General features: G+C 37.4%; 1 protein-coding gene across 1 annotated transcript in view; it reads right to left on the minus strand.

Moving 5' to 3' along the window:
- Positions 1-5,007: 5,007 nt before the first annotated feature.
- acox3 (acyl-CoA oxidase 3, pristanoyl) overlaps positions 5,008-19,318 on the minus strand; it is a 41,919-nt gene continuing 27,608 nt past the window's right edge. Inside the window, exons 15-18 of the mRNA XM_088914750.1 lie at positions 14,439-14,613; positions 14,016-14,083; positions 13,420-13,506; positions 5,008-5,987 (exon numbers count right to left, since the gene is read on the minus strand). Coding sequence (XP_088770876.1) covers positions 5,868-5,987; positions 13,420-13,506; positions 14,016-14,083; positions 14,439-14,613 — 450 coding nt within the window. The 3' untranslated portion in view covers positions 5,008-5,867. The remainder of the gene's footprint in view (positions 5,988-13,419; positions 13,507-14,015; positions 14,084-14,438; positions 14,614-19,318) is intronic.

Genomic DNA, 19,318 nt, shown 5'->3' on the forward strand with positions numbered 1-19,318 from the left:
TTCCATGGTTCTGTGTATTAATTGTGCATTACTTTGTCATCAAATCAGTGTAATACTGATACTTTAATACTGTAGTAATATACTGTAAATATATCCCCAATATGTCTTTTCCTACAGGGCTGATATTTCCTTATAGTCGACTCCACCTAAAACAAAAACAGTTCAATGGTCTCCATAGAGCTCTCCTCATTGTTGCCCCCAGAAGCCATGAGAAATGTCTGGAATGTGGTATCAGCAGGATTCCTGTGACTCTTGGTCACCATATAATTAAGCCAGGGATTGTTATAGCAGGAAAACATGGATCAGGTTGACAGGAGCTTTTATAAGCTTTCGAAATAAACTGAAGGGGGGATTTTGGGACAGATCACAGAAGAGCACAATTAAAAATGCATACCACATAAATATGACAAATTTATCAATTTAAATATAGATAGTTATAATCTAAGATAATACTCTTTGGATCCAAGCATCAGCCAAATTAATAATTATGTAGATGAGAAGTTAAACTGAGGGTGGTGCTTTTGAAAGAGTATTGTTTAGGGGCTCAGACTAATTCGAAGGTTGTGTATTTAAATCTCAGGTGGGGCACTGTAGTTATACTCTTGGGCAAGGATGCATATTTCATAGGGACACAACTATGCCCACCCTCGCTGGTCTACAGTGGCAGCCTTCTCTCTGCCTTGATCGCTGTGGAAACAGTTGATGCAGAGCACTTGGCTTTAGTGAGAGCTTTCACTGCAGCAGGTCCTCTGAGGGTATTTAAACCTTACTTAGCCTCTCCTCGTTGATCTAGTATTGACATTTACACTGTACATCTCACTCCTGAGCCACCATTCCACCTTCCCAACAGACCCCTTCCTGTTCCTGGTTTCCAGTTTCCTTGGTCTCTGTCTGGGAGTTTTTTCCCCATGGCTGTGCTGTCCAGAGAATTTCAGTGGCTGAGAGGGGACCAGAGATCGAGTCTGAACTGGGGACCCGACCTTAGCAGATGTCTTTGCCAGCCTGGTCCAGATGGTTCCTGGGAAATTGGTACAATCCAGGCGCTTCCCCAGAGGAAGGCCTGGCCTGGTCTTTGGAGGAGACCCCCATCCTTAAGGGCATGCACTGTTCCATCTCCTGTTGCCCTCTGGCCAGACCACCCCAGGTTTGGAGTTTCCTGCGCAGCATGGAAGGTCAGGCCCCTCTTTTTGGTAAAACCCTCTGGACATAGCTCTGAGGTCTGAGCTGGACATACAGCTCTGTACTTTGGTGGCTCATCCCTTCCTGCAATACAGTCCACCTGCCTGCACCCCGGGCGACACCAGCTTGCTGTCCACCTTCTCCTTTCTCCAGTAGGAATCCACTCCTGGGCAGAAGAGAGTGACATCCTGGTGGCCCCGGCTTCCAGTTTCTGGTTGGAAGACTTTAATGGTCAGTTCATCCTCAGGCTGGCAGAGCATTGTGCCAGCCCCTCTACTGCACCTGAGGTGCAGGCAGCTGGCCATTCACCCTGGTCTGTTGCGCCAAGTTCTTGGGTCTATAACGCCTACAGTTATGCCCCATTTCCTGGGGGGTGGGGGGGTGGCTCTGGTCTTGGCACTGTAATAATGTAACTGTCTTGTGTAGACTGTATAGTGCCCCTTATAAACAGTAAACTTTTGATTTTGTAACTGGTTATGCCATCCAAATGTTTTTTATCTTTTAGAACCACCAGAGCAACCACCGGCCGGACAATTTCAATTTTGATTACAGTCTGTCAATCTATCCATCATGCACAATCCATGACTCAAATTATGTTAGAATTATATTAAATTCCACATGGGAATCACACTCACAGACTATATGACCAGTTACCCAAAACCCATTGTCCCAAGGGCCCGTTCCAAATCTCTGTTCTCCAAAACCGTTCCAGTCGGTGACCTCGGATTGCTGTCTTCTGTCTTCCGCTAAACTCTATGCAGTCCTTTGACGGTCTTAGGCATCTTGAACAATGCGGTCCAGTTTTGAGTAGGGCTTGAGGAAGATGATGCTGGGGCCTTCCTCCACTGCTCTGTGTAGAGTACCAGGAGTCTGAGTCCTCTCCTGGTTCTAACACTGCAAGTTGTGTTCCCTTCAGTTTTTCCCTCTCAAATGCTCTTTTGAGTTCTCTTGACTGGGGCTTATGATGCCCACGCAGAGGCGCATGTCTAATTGCCAGCAGCCATATCAGCCTGCAACTCACAACTCACAAACTACTGAAGCTCAGCAGCTGTGAGCCTGGTCAGTACCTGGATGAGAGAGCTCCAGAGAAAAACTAAGCTTTCTGCTGACATTATAGAGAGTTCAGTAGGGGGCACTCACCCTCTGGTCAGTGTGGGTCCTAATTCCCCAGTATAGTGACGGGGACACTATACTGTAAAAAGGCGCCGTCCTTGACTCTCTGTGGTCATTAAAAATGACTAGTGGTGTTACCCTTGGTCATTATCCCATTGGCCATTACCAATCACGGCCTCCTAATTAATCCCCATCTATGAATTGGCTTCATCACTCTGTTCTCCTCCCCACTGATAGCTGATGAGTGGTGAGCGTATTGGCGCACTATGGCTGCTGTCACATCATCCAGGTGGAGGCTGCACAGTGGTGGTGGTGGAGGGGAGTCCCCATTACCTGAATAGAGCATTGAGTGGAGTGTCCAGAAAAGCGCAATATAAGTGTGAGAAATTATTATTAATTTTTATGAACCTCTCGTAACCAGGGTTCAGGACCTGTTCCTGAGGAGACTGTGTGTGGGGGGGACAGCAGTGTCACTTTAATGTTTTGGATGTGGCAAGAGGTATCTGCTCAGGGCTCAATGTTGAATTGGCTGTATGCAGATAGCTACGGTAATTAAATATTTAATTTTATTTGTTCATATATTTATTTCTATCATTCAATAATTAATTTATTACTTTATTTTAAATGTATACAGTATATGGAATATACTACAGTATATACACTGTAGTCTAAAGTAGGGAAAGAATAGCCTTTTTAACTAAGAATATCAAGAGGTACAGTTTGAGGTTAAAAAATAATAAAATATCCCAGTATTGTTTAATAAATTCCGGGATGTCTTAAAACCTGAATCAAAACCTTTCCAGATCAGCTGTTAAGAAAGCGTTTTTTTCATATCATAAGTCCAAACACTGGTTATACAATACGTGAGGAGATACTGAACTTAGTGACAAAAAAATATATAATTACTCTTCTGTTTCTCATACAGATAAGTAGCAAAAGACATTGTGAGTGACAAAGGATATAAGGTAGTATGTATTTTTTATGTGTTTTATGGGAACAAAACTGAAAAATACAAAAAGTATATTTTCTGTTTAAAAAAATCCACCTCCTTCCCTCTTTCACCACTGGCAACTCTCCCTAACCCATCCCACAATGGAAGCCAAAAACCACTGAATCAGTAGCAGAATGATGATGACATGTTTCATAGTGCACCATGTCGTCGGCTGCTGTCTCCCAAGATTGTAGGGTTCTTTTCCTGGCACCTGAACAGTATATAGAGCCAAAAGAAACATCTTATTATAAACCACTAAATTTTCACATTAGATTTAAATTTGTTGCAAAAATGCATTAATTCTAATGGTGGAACTACTGTGCTTTACATAAGAGCATATTGCAAATATATGTATTTCTCTGTGTATTAGCAAGAAAACTGGAATGTTATTCTCATATTAATAATAGTAGTTTTTAGGTATTATAGAAATACCTTGCATAACACATTGTATTAGCACCAATTCATCACAGCACTCTTTGTCCTTGTTTTAATTACTTTAAATAATCCTGTTTAAAAGCAGAATGCTTGCTTGTCTGTACACAGACTAAAGGCAAAAAGCAAAGAAAAATGGTGCTCAATCTCTCAGCCAACAAGTGTTGAAAAATGTTTATGTTGACTGGACATTATGCCCCGTGTCATTTGTAATAGATCTCCCATTTCTTGTGCCAATTTTGCTTATTAATATTGCCATGAACCACAGTCTGGCCCACCTCGGCAGATGTACAGTAAATTCTACTGCTGCCAAGCTGGAGGAGTGAAGGCTGACAGTACTTGATCTACAGTATGACAGCTCTCACTGAATATATGGATGCACAGTTTTTTCTTCTGTCATTATACAGTCATTTACAAAATAAAACTCCTTTCTGAATAAAATGAATTTTACAGTAAAATTATAAGTAACACTATTACAAATAACCCAGTGAATCTAGTATGTAAGAAATCGTGCTCCAAGAAACCCATCCCCATTTGGCCCTGGTTATAATTGGTTATCATTTCCTCTATTCCCACAGCATTCATTTATCTGGAACACTTCAATCACGAAGTGAGATATCCCTGTCTAGTCAAAACATTATTTGGCTCAATTTACCAAAAATGTATAACAATGTGCAACAGGCCTCAGCCTAAATAAGGTGGCTCATTAGGCCTGAGCATATTAAACCTCAAGATGGCATGTGGAATACAGTGCTAGGAGCCTTTATGGAAGCAACGTCTCATCTCTAACACAAAGAATTCCTCTTCAAACTTCCTTTGAAAAAGCATTTAATACAACATTTTTAATAATAGTTCAGGTGGGTAGCTGTGTCAGCATGCGTAGGCTGCAAAGGAACAACTAATAGGTTTATCCTATGCTGAGAAGAAAAGAAAGAAAACTCAACGTTTCAGCCGTGGAGCCTTCTTCAGGTGTGAGAAAGACAGGGCAGTGAGCAAAGATAATGTAGCAGGAGAACAAAAGCTGGGAGAGAGGAGGAGAGAGGGGCGGGAGCAGGGGACAGAAAGAGAGGCCAATCAGGAGGTGTGAAGTCAGGATAGGTGAAGAGAGGTGTGAAATGAAACCTACAATGAAGAGAGAATTTAGAAGAAAATTAGTCTGTCACTGAGAGAAGGGGAAAGGTGTGATCCTAGCTGCAGGATAATTTTGGTTTCTGTAGTCTTTCTGATGTTGGAGTTACAGTAGGAAAACCAGCTTTGAGAACTTATTTTTTAATAATGATGAATACAGCACATTTTGTTGTATTATATTTATTTGTATTATAATATTTAAATAACTTTACAAACATATAGATCTAAACAATTTAGCATTTGTTTCTAATATTATCTGATTTTCTATTAGTGTGGATGAACTATTATCACTATTTTAAAACCAGAAATATATTTTGCCAATTATATAAACAATATTATTTTTGTATTATTAAAAAAATACACCCACAAATGAAATTAAAAGAATTTAAGAAGAAATCCTGATAATACAGTTACAGACAAATGAGCAAAAATACTACAATAATCAACAGCTGTTGTATGAAATTCCCATGTTTGAAATTAAATTTCAGCAGTAACAATAAAAGGTACAACTTTATTGTAAAAATGTAAAAAAAATTAATTCTTGCACTATGCTCCATTTAAAGGCGAAACGTCTTGTGCAGTAAAGTCACTTTTTCACCATTAGGTAAATTATATGTGGAATAAAATTACTTTGAGACAATTAATTCAGCCTGATGAAAAGAAACAAAATAAAACAATCAGCAAATAATACAAGACACATAAGTGTTACACCTTGGTTGGTTTGGATATTATGCTTACATGTTGTGCATTTGTCATGAGAAAGCAAAGGAGGCGCATGATAGATTATTGAGGGGAAGATTCTTTTTTATAATTAAAACCAGAAACCCTTTATAGACCAAGTTATATCATTTCATGATTAATGAGTATATCTAGACCATGCTATCCCACTCATTCACAATTCTCTGTAATTCAAAGTCTATGGATTCAAGACTATGCCTGTTTTTCAGAGTGTCTCAAGGTCTAGTCACAGGTTGTAGATTTTGATCATCTTTGGGTTCTTTAAAATGTGCTGGTCACCTAAGCATCACAGCTTTGCCCTGAGGCTACCCACAGCAGGTTTATTGGAGCAGAACTCTGACCACCATGATGGTCTCTCAAGCACCTTACTGCCTTGAAGAACTGTAACCCACAGGTTTTTATAAATCTGAAAAACAAAAACACACCACAGGGTTAGATTGACAGACTAAGGAATGGTTAATGATAAATGGAGATTCTTGGGTTGTTGAGTCTGGGGAAGAATCTGCACACTACCCATCGTATCACTTCACTTTCAATAACTAATTATCCAGTTCAGAGTCACAGTGGCCCGGAACCTATCCTGGAAAGCCCTGGGCACAAGGTGGGATACACCCTGGACAGGATGTCAGTTCACTGTATGGCACAATTAACCTACCTGCATGTCCAAGTGAACACTGGGAGAACATGAAAACTCCACAAAGATAATCCCCCAGGAACTGAACCCAAGGCCCCAGTGCTGAAAGGCAGCAATGCTTACCACTATGCTGCCCAGGACAATGAATTAGAAATTAATTATAAGGAGCCATGATATTTAAAGCAGTCTCATTAAAATTAAATTATTGTCACTCTCGGATAAAATAACAAATATACACATCGATTTTATATGTTGGGCCAAAATATGAATTTATCTTTTTTTCTGCATGATATGCAATGTTGGAAATTATCATGCAGCTGAGTTTCTATTTCATCTTTCAGTTTTTTTACGGTCACATTATTTGGTCTGCAACTTCATACGTATATGCACTATATACTTTACATGTATAGGGACAACACTGAAAACCAAAAACTTGGGTCATGGCAGAATTGGCATTTTATGCCACAGTGGCAAGACATGCAATGCATCTCACAAGTCTATGAGTTGGTATAAATAAAAGGGTACAATGGAAATTATGCAAAAGCACCCATGTTTTAATATTATGAGTAGTTCTTAATATCCTAAAAAGTAATACTGGGGAATCGTGAGTGACTCAACTGGTAAAAGTGTTCAGTACAGAGGAAGGGAAGCTCAGTAACATACTGTACATACTGTAGGCTTATTGTGAACTTGCAGGTTTGCAGTGTTATTGAGTTCCACCTCTTCTAAACAGTGCTGAAACTCAAGTGCAGAACCGTGTGGCCTACAATATGTTAAAAGACATGACATTTGAAGGTGCGTGGGTTGTGGGAATCTGTGTATACTACCTCATTCCTGCCTGTGTGAGGTCAGGGGGATTGTGGCTGTGAACTCAGCTGAGAAAAACACACAGCTGATAATATGAAAACTGGGTGGGGAAAAAAAACAAACGAATTAGTGATTCTATTTTTTTAAGCAATCTTTCTTCATCAAAGTATTTTCCTGTTTGGCATATTGCAGACTTTGCCTTTGCAGGGAAATATTTTAAATTTGCTTCTGCGAACAGGAAGAACATTTCTCACCTGAACAATACTTTTGGGTTTAGAGACCTTTCCTCCTTTAAGAATTTGCAAGAACGATATTGTCTATCTAAAAACTGACCTACCATTTAAAAGGACCCATCACTAGCTACCAGTTTGGGGATTATGCACATCTAATTCACCCCTGATCTCAGATAGTTTTGAAGGTCTATGCAGTGCTGTATCTAAAATATATAAAGTTATGTCATCAGTTGAGAAAGACATCACAACGCCATTTAATACATGGGTGAGATATTTTGGTGTACCACATATTGGCTAAATATATGGGGAAATGCCTTGTCATTTTCCAAAAATGTAAAAATAAAACTCATAAACTATAGATTTTCTCCACAGACTGCACTAATAAAAGGCTTTTGTCGTATGGAGCTAGGCATACTCTATCTTAGAATTATTAAAAATGTTCTGGCAATACCATTGATAATTATATACTGTATAAGAATGAAATGGAACTGTCCAATAATTGAGTAGTTCTGGAATTACATCCTAAACACTCTCCCCATGATTACTACCTGCAAAATCACAGGATCAGCAATCAGAATCAGCAGTTTTTAGACAGAGTAAGTACAAGGTCACACTGAACCAAACAGCCTCATGAGGGCTATAATTTGGAATTACAAGCTTCTTCTTTTGCCACTACTACAATTCTGTTCATGAGTGACATTAAAGAAACAAAACTCTGTACAAAAGCACAAATAATATACAAAAATGAAGCAAAACATACTGTTCTAGGAGAATAAGAGTAAAACCCTGACATGCCATGACTAAAGGTATGCATATGTTCAGTGATATAAATCATAAATATAATTCTGCATAAAATACATGCAACTGTATGTACGTAAATATGTATTGTGACTCTAGGGGGTTGTAGCTACCATTATGGTCATGAAACAGGCTATCCATTGCTCCAGACATGCCTCTCAAGGACTGCTGGGGAATGTTTTGCTCATTTTTTCTTTTTTTCCATGTACATTGGGGCAACCAGGACACGAGGTGCACATATGATCATCCTAAGGTTTCCTTCCTTCGATGAGCCCTTCACTCATGGTTACCCAGACACACCGAACCACACCTCTGGCTCCCTGGCTAGTCCCTTTGGGGGAGTAGCAGTCGAAGCCCCTCAACTCAGTTGATGCCACTGGGCTGGCCTGCCCTTACCTGACACTGATGTGGCTGTCTCTATTCTATCTAATTGCATTTCTGACATAAAAATTTGGATGACTCAAAACTTCCTTTATCTTAACTGCGACAATACTGAAGTCATGCTTATTGGCACCCCCCATCAACTTCGTAAAGCCAGTCCTGTAACCCTATCTGTAGATGTTTCTGTACTTGAGCTTCAATCAAAATTGAAAAACCTTGGGGTTATATTTGATTCTGGCTTAACATTCAACCCACATGTGCAGCATACTGTCAAAATATCTTTTTTTCACCTCAGAAATAACGCTAGACTACGCCCTATGCTATCACTAACTGTGGCTGAAAAGCTGATCAACACATTTGTGTTCTCTCGAATTGACTACTGTAATGCTCTACTCGCTGGGGTATCTAAATCTATTCTGAGCAAACTGCAGTATGTCCAAAATTCAGCAGCCAGAATCCTGACCAGTTCTAGTGCAAGCGTTCACATTACTCCTATCCTGGAGTCCTTGCACTGGCTTCCGGTCAAATTCCGTGTAGACTTTAAAATCCTCATGCTCACCTATAAGGCTCTGCATGGCTTGGCACCTCAGTACCTGTCTGAACTATTATCGCCCTACTCCCCACCTCGCAACCTCCGCTCTTCTAATTCTGCTCTCCTTACTGTCCCCCAAGCCCATCTACATTGTATGGGTGACAGGGCCTTCTCCTGTTATGCCCCCAAGCTCTGGAACTCTCTCCCCAAGGATATCAGAGAGTCACCTTCTCTAAACTCCTTCAAATCCAGACTAAAAACCCTCTTCTTCAGAAAAGCCTTTACTTAACTGGTTCCATTCTTCACCCCTCTGCTTTTCTTAGTACCACCATCCACAGTCTCCTCTGTATATTGTAATTGTGTTTTATCTTGTGTATTCTTCTTATTTATTGTTGTTGTCATCCTGTAAAGCGCTTTGAGAAGCCACCTTTAAAGGGGCTATATAAAATAAAGTTTATTATTATTATTATTACCTTACCGGCAGGCTGACACGGCAACAGTCTTTAGAAATGTTCCCTGCTGTCAGAGGATTCTAATATTTTTTTAGTATCTTCTATCCGATGTGAATTAATCACGATTCAAATCAAGAATCAAGTTCTTCCAGCTTTTAATTATATAAAAAAAATATTATACATAGTGGCTTTAAAAAATAGCATTTAAAACTAGTAAAAACCTAAATTATGGTTTTTATTTAAGGGCATCTTTAAATTCCCTTACGCTCTACGAGTATCCTGGAGATTATTGGTCTGGTGATCTACTGACAGGTAAAACTTTTTTTTAGTTTTTTTTTAAAATTTTCTTTACTTCCCCTATGGCAGGATTCACACGTTTGGGAGTTCTATTAGGAGCTCACTTAAAATCTCTGTAATAAAATTATTGAATGGAAGAGACTGACAGCAGTACTGCAAGGAAGAGAGTATAATGGTATAGAGCTTCACAACAGATTTCTTCATATTGGTTCTTATAATCCTCATCTACAAAAAACTGAAATGGCACTCAATATAACTTAGTTGGGTTCTGACACACTGTATACAGGACCACCTATCATCATCAGCTTTGTCAGGTTGGTGTGGAGAGCACCTTTTTGGATGAATTAGTGTTTGTGTTTTCCCTGTTTATTTTACGACAACATACCTTCTTTTCAAAGGATATTAGAAATCACTACATCTTTACTAGACCCTTCTGGGGTATAGATGTTTTTTATCATTATTAATCACAACATATTTAAGTATTGCAGTTGTGTTTACAGTACATTTCCTACATTTTCAACCCGTTCAAGATAATATTGTCCGGAAGTCTCATTTTTTGGTGAACATAAATGAGCAAATACACATGCAGTATGAGTTGGTAACATGCAGGACTGAAAAGAAAGTTAATTGGGTCTTGGATTAATGATAAGTGTCACCTATAAACTCCGACTGAGGGATAGGTGAGCCTGAGATGTGAAATGGAGAGCAGCTGGTCTTATTTTGTGATTAGCACATGTTAGTTTTTAACTGAAAATGAGCATTGGTCATAGACAAGTTTAAAGCGAAGTCACATGCCAAAAAATAAATACCGAAACAATGAGTAACACTTCTCATGATTCAAACTGGACTTTTGAAATAGTAATGGAAAATAAGGATGCAAAACAATTGACCAATTTAGCAATATTTTAGACAAAGAAGAAATACATACGTCTGTTCTATAAACATTTATAAACATTTATAAATGTTCTCAGAATTTATTCTAAGCATTAAAATATTTCACTTTAAAATTTTTAATTGTCAAACATATGTTTATGTTGTATTGGCCATAAACCTGTTTCATTTAACACCAGGGCACAAATTATTACAAAACAGATCTCCATACCTCATTTGAAATTCCTATGGAATCTGTCACAGCTGTATATAAAACAATACGACCCATTTGTGGTTTCAGTAATTAATCTGAAACATGTCCCTCAGTGATCATAAAACTGCTCTTTTTAAATTCTTTCACGATGTACTAATGAATACATATAGATTTAAATAGCATGAATTAATGTTTTTTAATGAAATATCTTTTAACCAAACAGATTCTACAATATGTGTATGACATCCATGCTCAGCTAATCATTATTCTTAAGAAACATATAACACTTGTAAAAGTGTGTCATACAGTACGTAATGTTAATAAGGCATGATTTTCCAAATCCATGGAGCCCTGGGATTAGTTCTGAACCTGGGGTACTACAGCATCTGCATGGAGCTTGTATGTTCTCTCTGTGTTTGTATGGGTCTCCTCTGGGTGCTCCAGTTTCCTCCCACATTCCAAAACATACTGGTAGGTTAACTGGCTTCTGGGATAACTCGCCCTGTTGTGAGTGTGTGCATATCTGTGTGTGCCGGGATTGGATCTCCTGCAACTCTGTATTGTATAAAGCTGTTATTGGACAGATGGATATCTGCTGAATTTTCTTTCTGAAAATCCAAGCGGTGCTGATCTACATAATTAGTCCTTAGCCTTTTGACTGACTACTGGTGGAACCACAAAATAGCAGAATTATTCAACAGTCATGGTACACCAAACATTTTGAAGGTAGTGTAAGTACAGAAGCTATAATAAGCTTTAGAACAAACGGTTTATCTGAACAATTTAACTAAACTATGAAAACCTAACAAAATAAGATGTGTTTTTTGAGGTTGTGTACGATGAGAAGTCACAAATAAGTTCAAGAGACTAAATTGTGAAAATATGTACAAAAGTTGTGTGTCAGAGTAATTTCAGCAAACAATCCATTGTGTGTCAGTCCTCTAGAGGATATGAGGAAATAGTGGTATGTGTCTGTCTTTTTTAAACATTCTCCTGTTTTTTCTACTGATGAAAGCCCTTCTTAATCATTCTTCCTGAAATCTTCTTGAAATTGTATTTGTAAAAAATATTGACTAGCAATAAGTAAAGGCAGAATCAGTAATTAGCATGAATTCCAATTAAGGAGAAAAATGTTTGTCACATGTTTTATAGTGGTTTTTGATTTCTTGAAACATTTAAGGGACATCAGGAGATGCCAAAATTTCTTCTGATATCAAATGAAAACAATTACAAGTAAAAACAAAACCATGGTAGATTCACACAAAAAATACATCAAATAATCTTAAAAAATGTCCTAACAACCTTTGTAAAAATTGAATGATAAATAAGTGTAAATATAATCAACTATTAGGTATCTAGCAAACATTCAATGAAAAAGGATTTTTAATATTTACCAACAAATCATGTGCTTATAAGACTTACTGCAATGATGTGTTGATGAACATGATAATTCTTACTAAAAACTTAAAGATTAGATATTAAATATGAGATGTTTGATATGATATGCTATTAAACATGTGATATTGGTCACTAGAAGTGTCACGCCTGACATCCCTCCCTAGAGGGCGCTCCACTACTCCTGTTATTGTTCTTGTGATTAAGCTCCCCAGGTGTACCTTCTTAGGTGTATTATTTAAAGACTAGCTCCTCCAGTCCTCGGGGCTCATCATTAGGGTAAGGATGTCACAAGACCCGCCTGGCACCAGGAAACCCTACATCCGTCTCCTGAGGGCATAGGCCTCATCCCCGACACCTCCCGCTTCCTGAGCCCGGGGTCTGGAGGATCTCACCCCGTCACCCTTGGACCTCCATGTTTTGTCTGTCCGTGTGTTCCCCCCTCCCTGGGATTTTAACCTTACCGCGTCCCAGGATAGATTACTCGCTGATGGTCTCCCGGACTGTGGCCTGACCTGTCTTTGGACCCGTTTGGATTTGGATGCCGTTCATTGTCTCCCCTGTTCACTGTCTAACGGGCTGTCACTATTATTTTGTGCACTATTAAACCCCTGTGTGTTTCCCTTTACCACGCCTCCTGTTTTCTCCAGCTCTTACCGCATCGCATAGGGTCTCCTACAAGACCTGACACGGATCTTAGTCCGTGTTCGTGACAAGAAGAGGCTGCCAGACTTTACTGGGTTGCGGCCAAGAAATATGTCACTTGTTAAGCCTGATCACTTTTCAAGTACAAACTACACCTCTGCCCTTGCGAACAATTTCTAAATTCTAAGAAGCAAATGTTCTCTTTTATAAATGTTTTTTTTTAAATAAAATATGCATTATTGCTAGCCATAACACACAGGAAAAGACTGAGAAACATTGGTCTCTTCTTCATATGAGATGTCCAAATGAATTTTCTTAATCCCTTCAGCATCTCTTAATATTTAATATCAAGTTATTCAATTTAGTTATAATGCTAAAATTAAATATTATTATTAATTACCTAAATATTTAAGGTGTCAGGCAAATTACAGCAGCAATAATTCTCAAATACTGTAAATGGCACCTTAGTCATCAGAGTAAATGTTTTATTATTGAAATGTCTTTAAAATATATATTTTCTTTACTGCAAAAGGTTTAAGAGAACATTAAGCAATAATTTGCTTCATGGTTTGTCCCTTACCTCACCATCTGCTTTGCCAATGGGTGAGTTCAGGATGAAGTCAGGGGGAGCAATGACATCCACCAGAGCCACAGCCTCATCCTTCAGCTATTACAGAGACAAATATGAAATCAGAGCTACTGCACCACAAAAGCACACAAGAATTCTAGAATTACATTAGCAGTGAGTGAATACTGTTGCCCTTATGTACATAGCTGTGGGGCGTCTTTAATATGAAAGGTGCCTCTATTCCAATTTACTACTTATACAATTATTATTACAACGAAGAAATGAGACAAGTAAACTGTGCTGTGGGGTGCAGAACAACTGCTAATCCCACAGCTATAGAAAACTTACAGTAAGTGCTACCCACAAAGCACAAGTCCATATTAAATTCTACTGAATCATCACGCTCAATCTAAACCTGATTTCTACTGTGTTAAAAAAACTTCATGAACACATAAAAATGCTTGCACATGCAGTGAATTTAAGCAAATACAAGATATTTAAATATTTACAATGAGGTGGATTAAAATCAAACTGACAAGTTCAACTTTTCAGGCCCTCCATAAATCCCAATAAACAAGACAACAAACAATAAATAGTCAGGCAATTACCTGTGAGCAGAGCCTAAGAATAGCATTTTGAATCATGTCAGCATGCTGCTTTCTGGATAAGTATCCACCTAATTAAAGAACCAAAAACAAATTCAAAAGAAGTAAAAATGGCAGAATAATTTAATAAAGACAAAGTCATTCAGAAATCCAAATGTTTTCTGTCCTGAATAATGGAGATTCATCTTAATAGTGTATTTCTCTGTACTGTAGATAATGATTATAAAAAACATGATGTGCTGCTTCTGAATGATAACATTTGCAGACTAGAGCGAGCTTGTTCATTTTGACACAATTGTTAAACGTTTTAAAACACGCAAGTCAATATTTTTAATATTGTAACCCATCTATTATACCAAGTTGTCCCACTTGTCAAACTGCCTAAAATTCAGTTTGGCGTTTGTAAAAAGAAAGCGTGACCAGCACCTTGATATAAGATTGCCATATGATTGCTGAGTGTCCACAGGCCATACAATCCACTGAGGTTCTTCAACACAGGTTTCAGGCGGGCTGGAGTAGCAGGATCATGTGTGAAATCATGGAATCTCTGTAGCACAGTGTGCTCTATATAGACAATCGCCAGAGAGCGACAGTAATAGACCTAGGGTAAAAGAAAGAAAAGAACTAGATTTCAGAAACAATTGTTTGCACTTAGTTTTCAAACATTGTAATTGTATTAATATCCTTGTCTTTAGGCTTCATTAAATCATTTTGTGCTCTGCTCTGAATCTCTACCAAGCTACTATTCATTACCTCCTTCCAATGCTATCATTATAAATGCAAACGAACAACTTTGTTTTACTTCTCGAATGGAAAACAATCTTTGCTTTTATACAACACAACGACCACCATCTTTTTGGTTATTCATGCTAATTTTAATTCCTATACGCAACACCTTTTCCACCAACTGGGTTTTCCGGAAACCGATCACTGTCGATGAAACTGTGCCTCCTCAATTTTCGATTTTTCCTCACATTATTTTTAGTGAATTCTTGATAAGTATATGAAAACAGTAAAATTGTCTAACGGGTAAAATAAAATGTCCTTCAAAGTTTTATAAATATATTTGATGAAACACAGTGAAAACACAACAGTCTTACATTAATGTCTTATTGGGCATATACCTGAAGACAATGATCAAACAGTTACAGCTTAAAGTATGTAAGCAGATTGGTTTGTTGATTTCTCTTGCAGCATTATTCCTTGGTGTAAAAAATATTGAGCTCAAATTAAGTGATTTAATAAAAGCACCACATGTTCTGTTTCTGTTTTTTGAGATGATCAAAATTAGTAAGAAATCTGGTTAAATAACAATAAAAAAATAAATTATTGTTATCGGCAAGAGTTGCTATTGGCATATCACCTGGTTGCTACTGGCATGACCAGGAGGACAGAGGGTCATCATATCATTCAAGGTCTGTTATAACCACCTCAACCATCTCCATAATTGCTTTTGGACCTTACTGGTAATGTGGGTTAGAGTAGGGAGTACAACAATACTGTATTTGAACTGTGAAGGAGCAAGCAAAGTTTAATACTACAAATAAAAAAAAAAATCATTTTGACTCTGAATCCTTCAGGTATGTGTGTGAATTTTGTTCTGTATTTAGTTATGCATTAGTATATATTGCACATTAGACATAATCTTTTCCAGAATACTCTTTCTTCTCCCTTTGTCACCACTCTTATGTGCTCTGACTATTCTTTCATCTCTGTTTATTTCATGTTTACGTTAGCCCTGCTGTTTCCACTTTTCTTCCTTTACTTCATCATCTGATTCCTTCTGTTCACTCATGCCTTGTCCTCCATAATTCACTCCTTCTCATCCTCATTTTCTTTGAGAAGCTAAAACAGTCACCAAACACTGTAATAACAAAGTGACACTTTACAAAAAAATTCTCACTGAAAGCAACAGGAAATCGAAATAATGTACATCCACATAAATTAATAACTAGTCAATTGTTTAGAGGTCAGAGGTACTGCTAAGAGGAGTTCCCTTAAATGTAAGTAAGAAATATAATATAGCATCCACAACACAAAAGATAAAAGTCAAAACGCAGGCTTAGGCTGACACCTACAGAGTTTAACATTGACGAATGCAATGTAATACGTTTTAAGTATTAAAGGATGGTACTGAAGTAGAAACATGTAGACATTTAGGCTGACTCATAACTTAACTCATAAAGTATAGGGGAACAATAAAGAAGGCTAACACATGAGTTACTGTATATAGGGAAGTAGCGTCAGGACTGTACTTTTAAAATTATAGATGTGATGTCCCCTGGAGCAGGGGCACCAGTTGGTAACAGATTGGATCTTGCAAATGAAAGCACAATTGCACAGAAGTAGGAGCAGCTGAATCAACCAGGATTTGTCCTGGTAACAGGATGCAACTATGGATTTCATCAAGAGAATAAAGTGGAAATTCAGGCCAAGTCAATCCCCGCATTTAAATAATGTGGTTAGAAGCCTATTACCCTTGACTCTAACAGGTGGTTTATTTCTACATCTTAATCCTCTGACGTTCTTTGTAAGTTCACACACATACAGTTATCATCCCATGATTTACTAATCTTGTGTTTTGCTGCTGTTGTTACAGTTTCATGACCACCCATGTATTTCTTCTGTTTCTCTCACCGACTTTGGGAAAATGTATTTACTTCACCATATTGTTAGTTTTAGTGTTTGAAACTTTGTATAATTTGTATAATTTATTTGATCTTTTAAGCCTTTTCTTTTCTGGAGAGATTCTCATATTATCTGACTAAGCCATTCTTTTGGGTGTTTGCCTTTTGAAGTTAAGGATTGTCTCCATGGTTTATATGCAACATATTTAATTCAAAATACTTTATTCATTGCCAGGGGGGCAATTTAAGACATATTTTAAAAGAAATTCCTTACTTTCTGGAATTTCAACATTTCAACAATAACTTTTTCCCTCAAGGCATAATTTTGCCATTGAATTTTTAAGTATTTGGATTTTAAACCGTGTATTACATTAATTGATCTGTATCTGCAGTATTTTGTTACTATACAGTACTTTTTACAGAATCATTGTCACATGACATTGGTACCTTTCCCGATATGGACATTTGTCATGAATCATCTCCATTTGTTGTTGATCAAGACATGATCAATTGTGATTGTGATTAATTGTGATTTCTGCCTTTGGGAGAAACTAATCTCAATCTGTGTATATAGCATTTGGATTTAGTCCTGTGTGGAAATAGGGTCCTTCCTTTTAAATTTTTTGTTCATACCTTTAAATATAAAGATTTAAATGGCGGACTTTTAACAAACCTTTCTACTGTATTATATTGTATTTTATTTAATGCATTTTGGAAAACTAAAATGGTGTCTTTCCTTTACAAACATCTCAATAAGGGAAATGAATCATTGCTTTATCTTTGATTTCCCGTAATACTTTTTTTACTCTTAAAGTTGACATCAACCATACGGCTATCATCAACTGGGATCAATTCCAACCTCATTAAAAGATTATCTATCTTTTAAACCACATGTTTCTCTTCACACATCAGATGGATTTTTGTTCTGTATGCAATACAATGAAAACTTATTAGTAACAAATGTGAGAAACATCACAGAGTTTTCCTGCAGCTGCACTGCAGAACTTCCTATATTTTTCTGCTAACCATACCTGGAATGCAACCAAAATAGACTTTAGCTTTTAATAGTGTCACATATTAGTTAATAATACAGATCAGTAACTATTTTCCGTTGAAATGATCCTTTAAGTATCATTCTCAATTCCAATAAAAACATAATTTAGACATTCCTGGTTACTTTTAATATATAATATTAATTTGCATAACGAGAACTGTTCCACAAGCTGTTGTATTTGAAATTGTTAGTTTAATTATTTTTGGAAGAGGACAGCTGTTTTGTTAAAGATACATGAACATAGTGAACATTACCATAAATCTTACTCACTGAAATGACTAATCAGTCTTGCTTGTCATTTGAATTGCACTGACTAGCTAATGGCATTTTGTGAATGTCCATTATATTTGTACGGTACAACTCAGAAAAAAATATCACATTAATGGCTGAAATTTTTCAAACATTATCCATTTTGTAACCACTTCATCCATTTCAGGATTGCACGGGAGCCAGAGTCTATCCTGACAGGCAAAGGGCACAAGGCAGGGTACACCCCAGATGGCATACCAGTCTATCTCAGGACAGAAAAATACACAGAGATGCACACATTCACACCAGGGCCAATTTTCAAAGAAGCACATGAACTTACCAGAACGGCTTTGGACTGTGGGGAAACACAAGGCAACAGGGGGAAAACCATACAAACTCGACACAGATACTATCTCAGACCCAGAACTGAACCCAGGGCACCAGTGATGCGAGAGAACAATGCTAACCACTGTGCCGCCCTACAGTATATTCTCACATTTTTTTAAAACAAACTATAGTTTAGTTGCAGTTACCAACATGTTCTTTAACAGACAACATGAAATTGCACTTAGTCTACCTGGTGTTCAACTACAACTACACAACTGTGTTATGGTACATCTGTCCATTAGAAATTATGTTATTAGAAACCTCTTATTCAAGCTGGGAGCCATGGAAACCCATGTGTCAAAAAAGACCTTCACAGAAGAGCACAAAAACAAAGGGTACTTATTTTCTGAAAGAGCTTATATCCTCCTTCAAAAGTATTATTTTTCAAAAACGTGGTAATGGGTAGGTTTTCTGTATTTTGATTAGGCCTAGGAGAAATATCCTTTCAGGAAACAACAGCTGTTAAACGCTCACAAAACAGAAAAAAAAGAACATCCCTTTTCCTTTAAATTGTTCCAGAAACCTCCAGACAATGCTCTTATTAGACAATGAAAATATTTTGCACTTTTGTCACCAGTAAGGAGAAATTACGAACTTGTATTTCAACAAATACATTTAAAATAAACTGTGGTAAGAATATTTCCTTAACCGAAAGGGTTCAGTTTGAACAACAAACCGATGCATAGTCAGACATAGTGATAAACAGAATTAAGATAACTATTCTTTAATAACATTTATGTTACATTCCATATTCTCCAGTGGAACATGTTTCGATCTAACTATAAACAATTGTGTTAAGTTATAATTTAGGATTAGGTTTTCAAGAATGATTTAAAGAGAACAAGCACACAGTCCAATACAAACATCTGCTCTTCTCGCAGCCTTACCTTCAGGGAACAGATCACTAATTTAAAAAAAAGAAATAAAAAAACTGGAGCTGTAGAGGGAGGATGAATGCCTAAAGCATTTACACATTTGTTCAGGATTCT

Source organism: Atractosteus spatula, chromosome 1 (genome assembly GCF_055471065.1).
Source record: "Atractosteus spatula isolate fAtrSpa1 chromosome 1, fAtrSpa1.hap1, whole genome shotgun sequence".
Lineage (NCBI taxonomy): Eukaryota > Metazoa > Chordata > Actinopteri > Semionotiformes > Lepisosteidae > Atractosteus > Atractosteus spatula.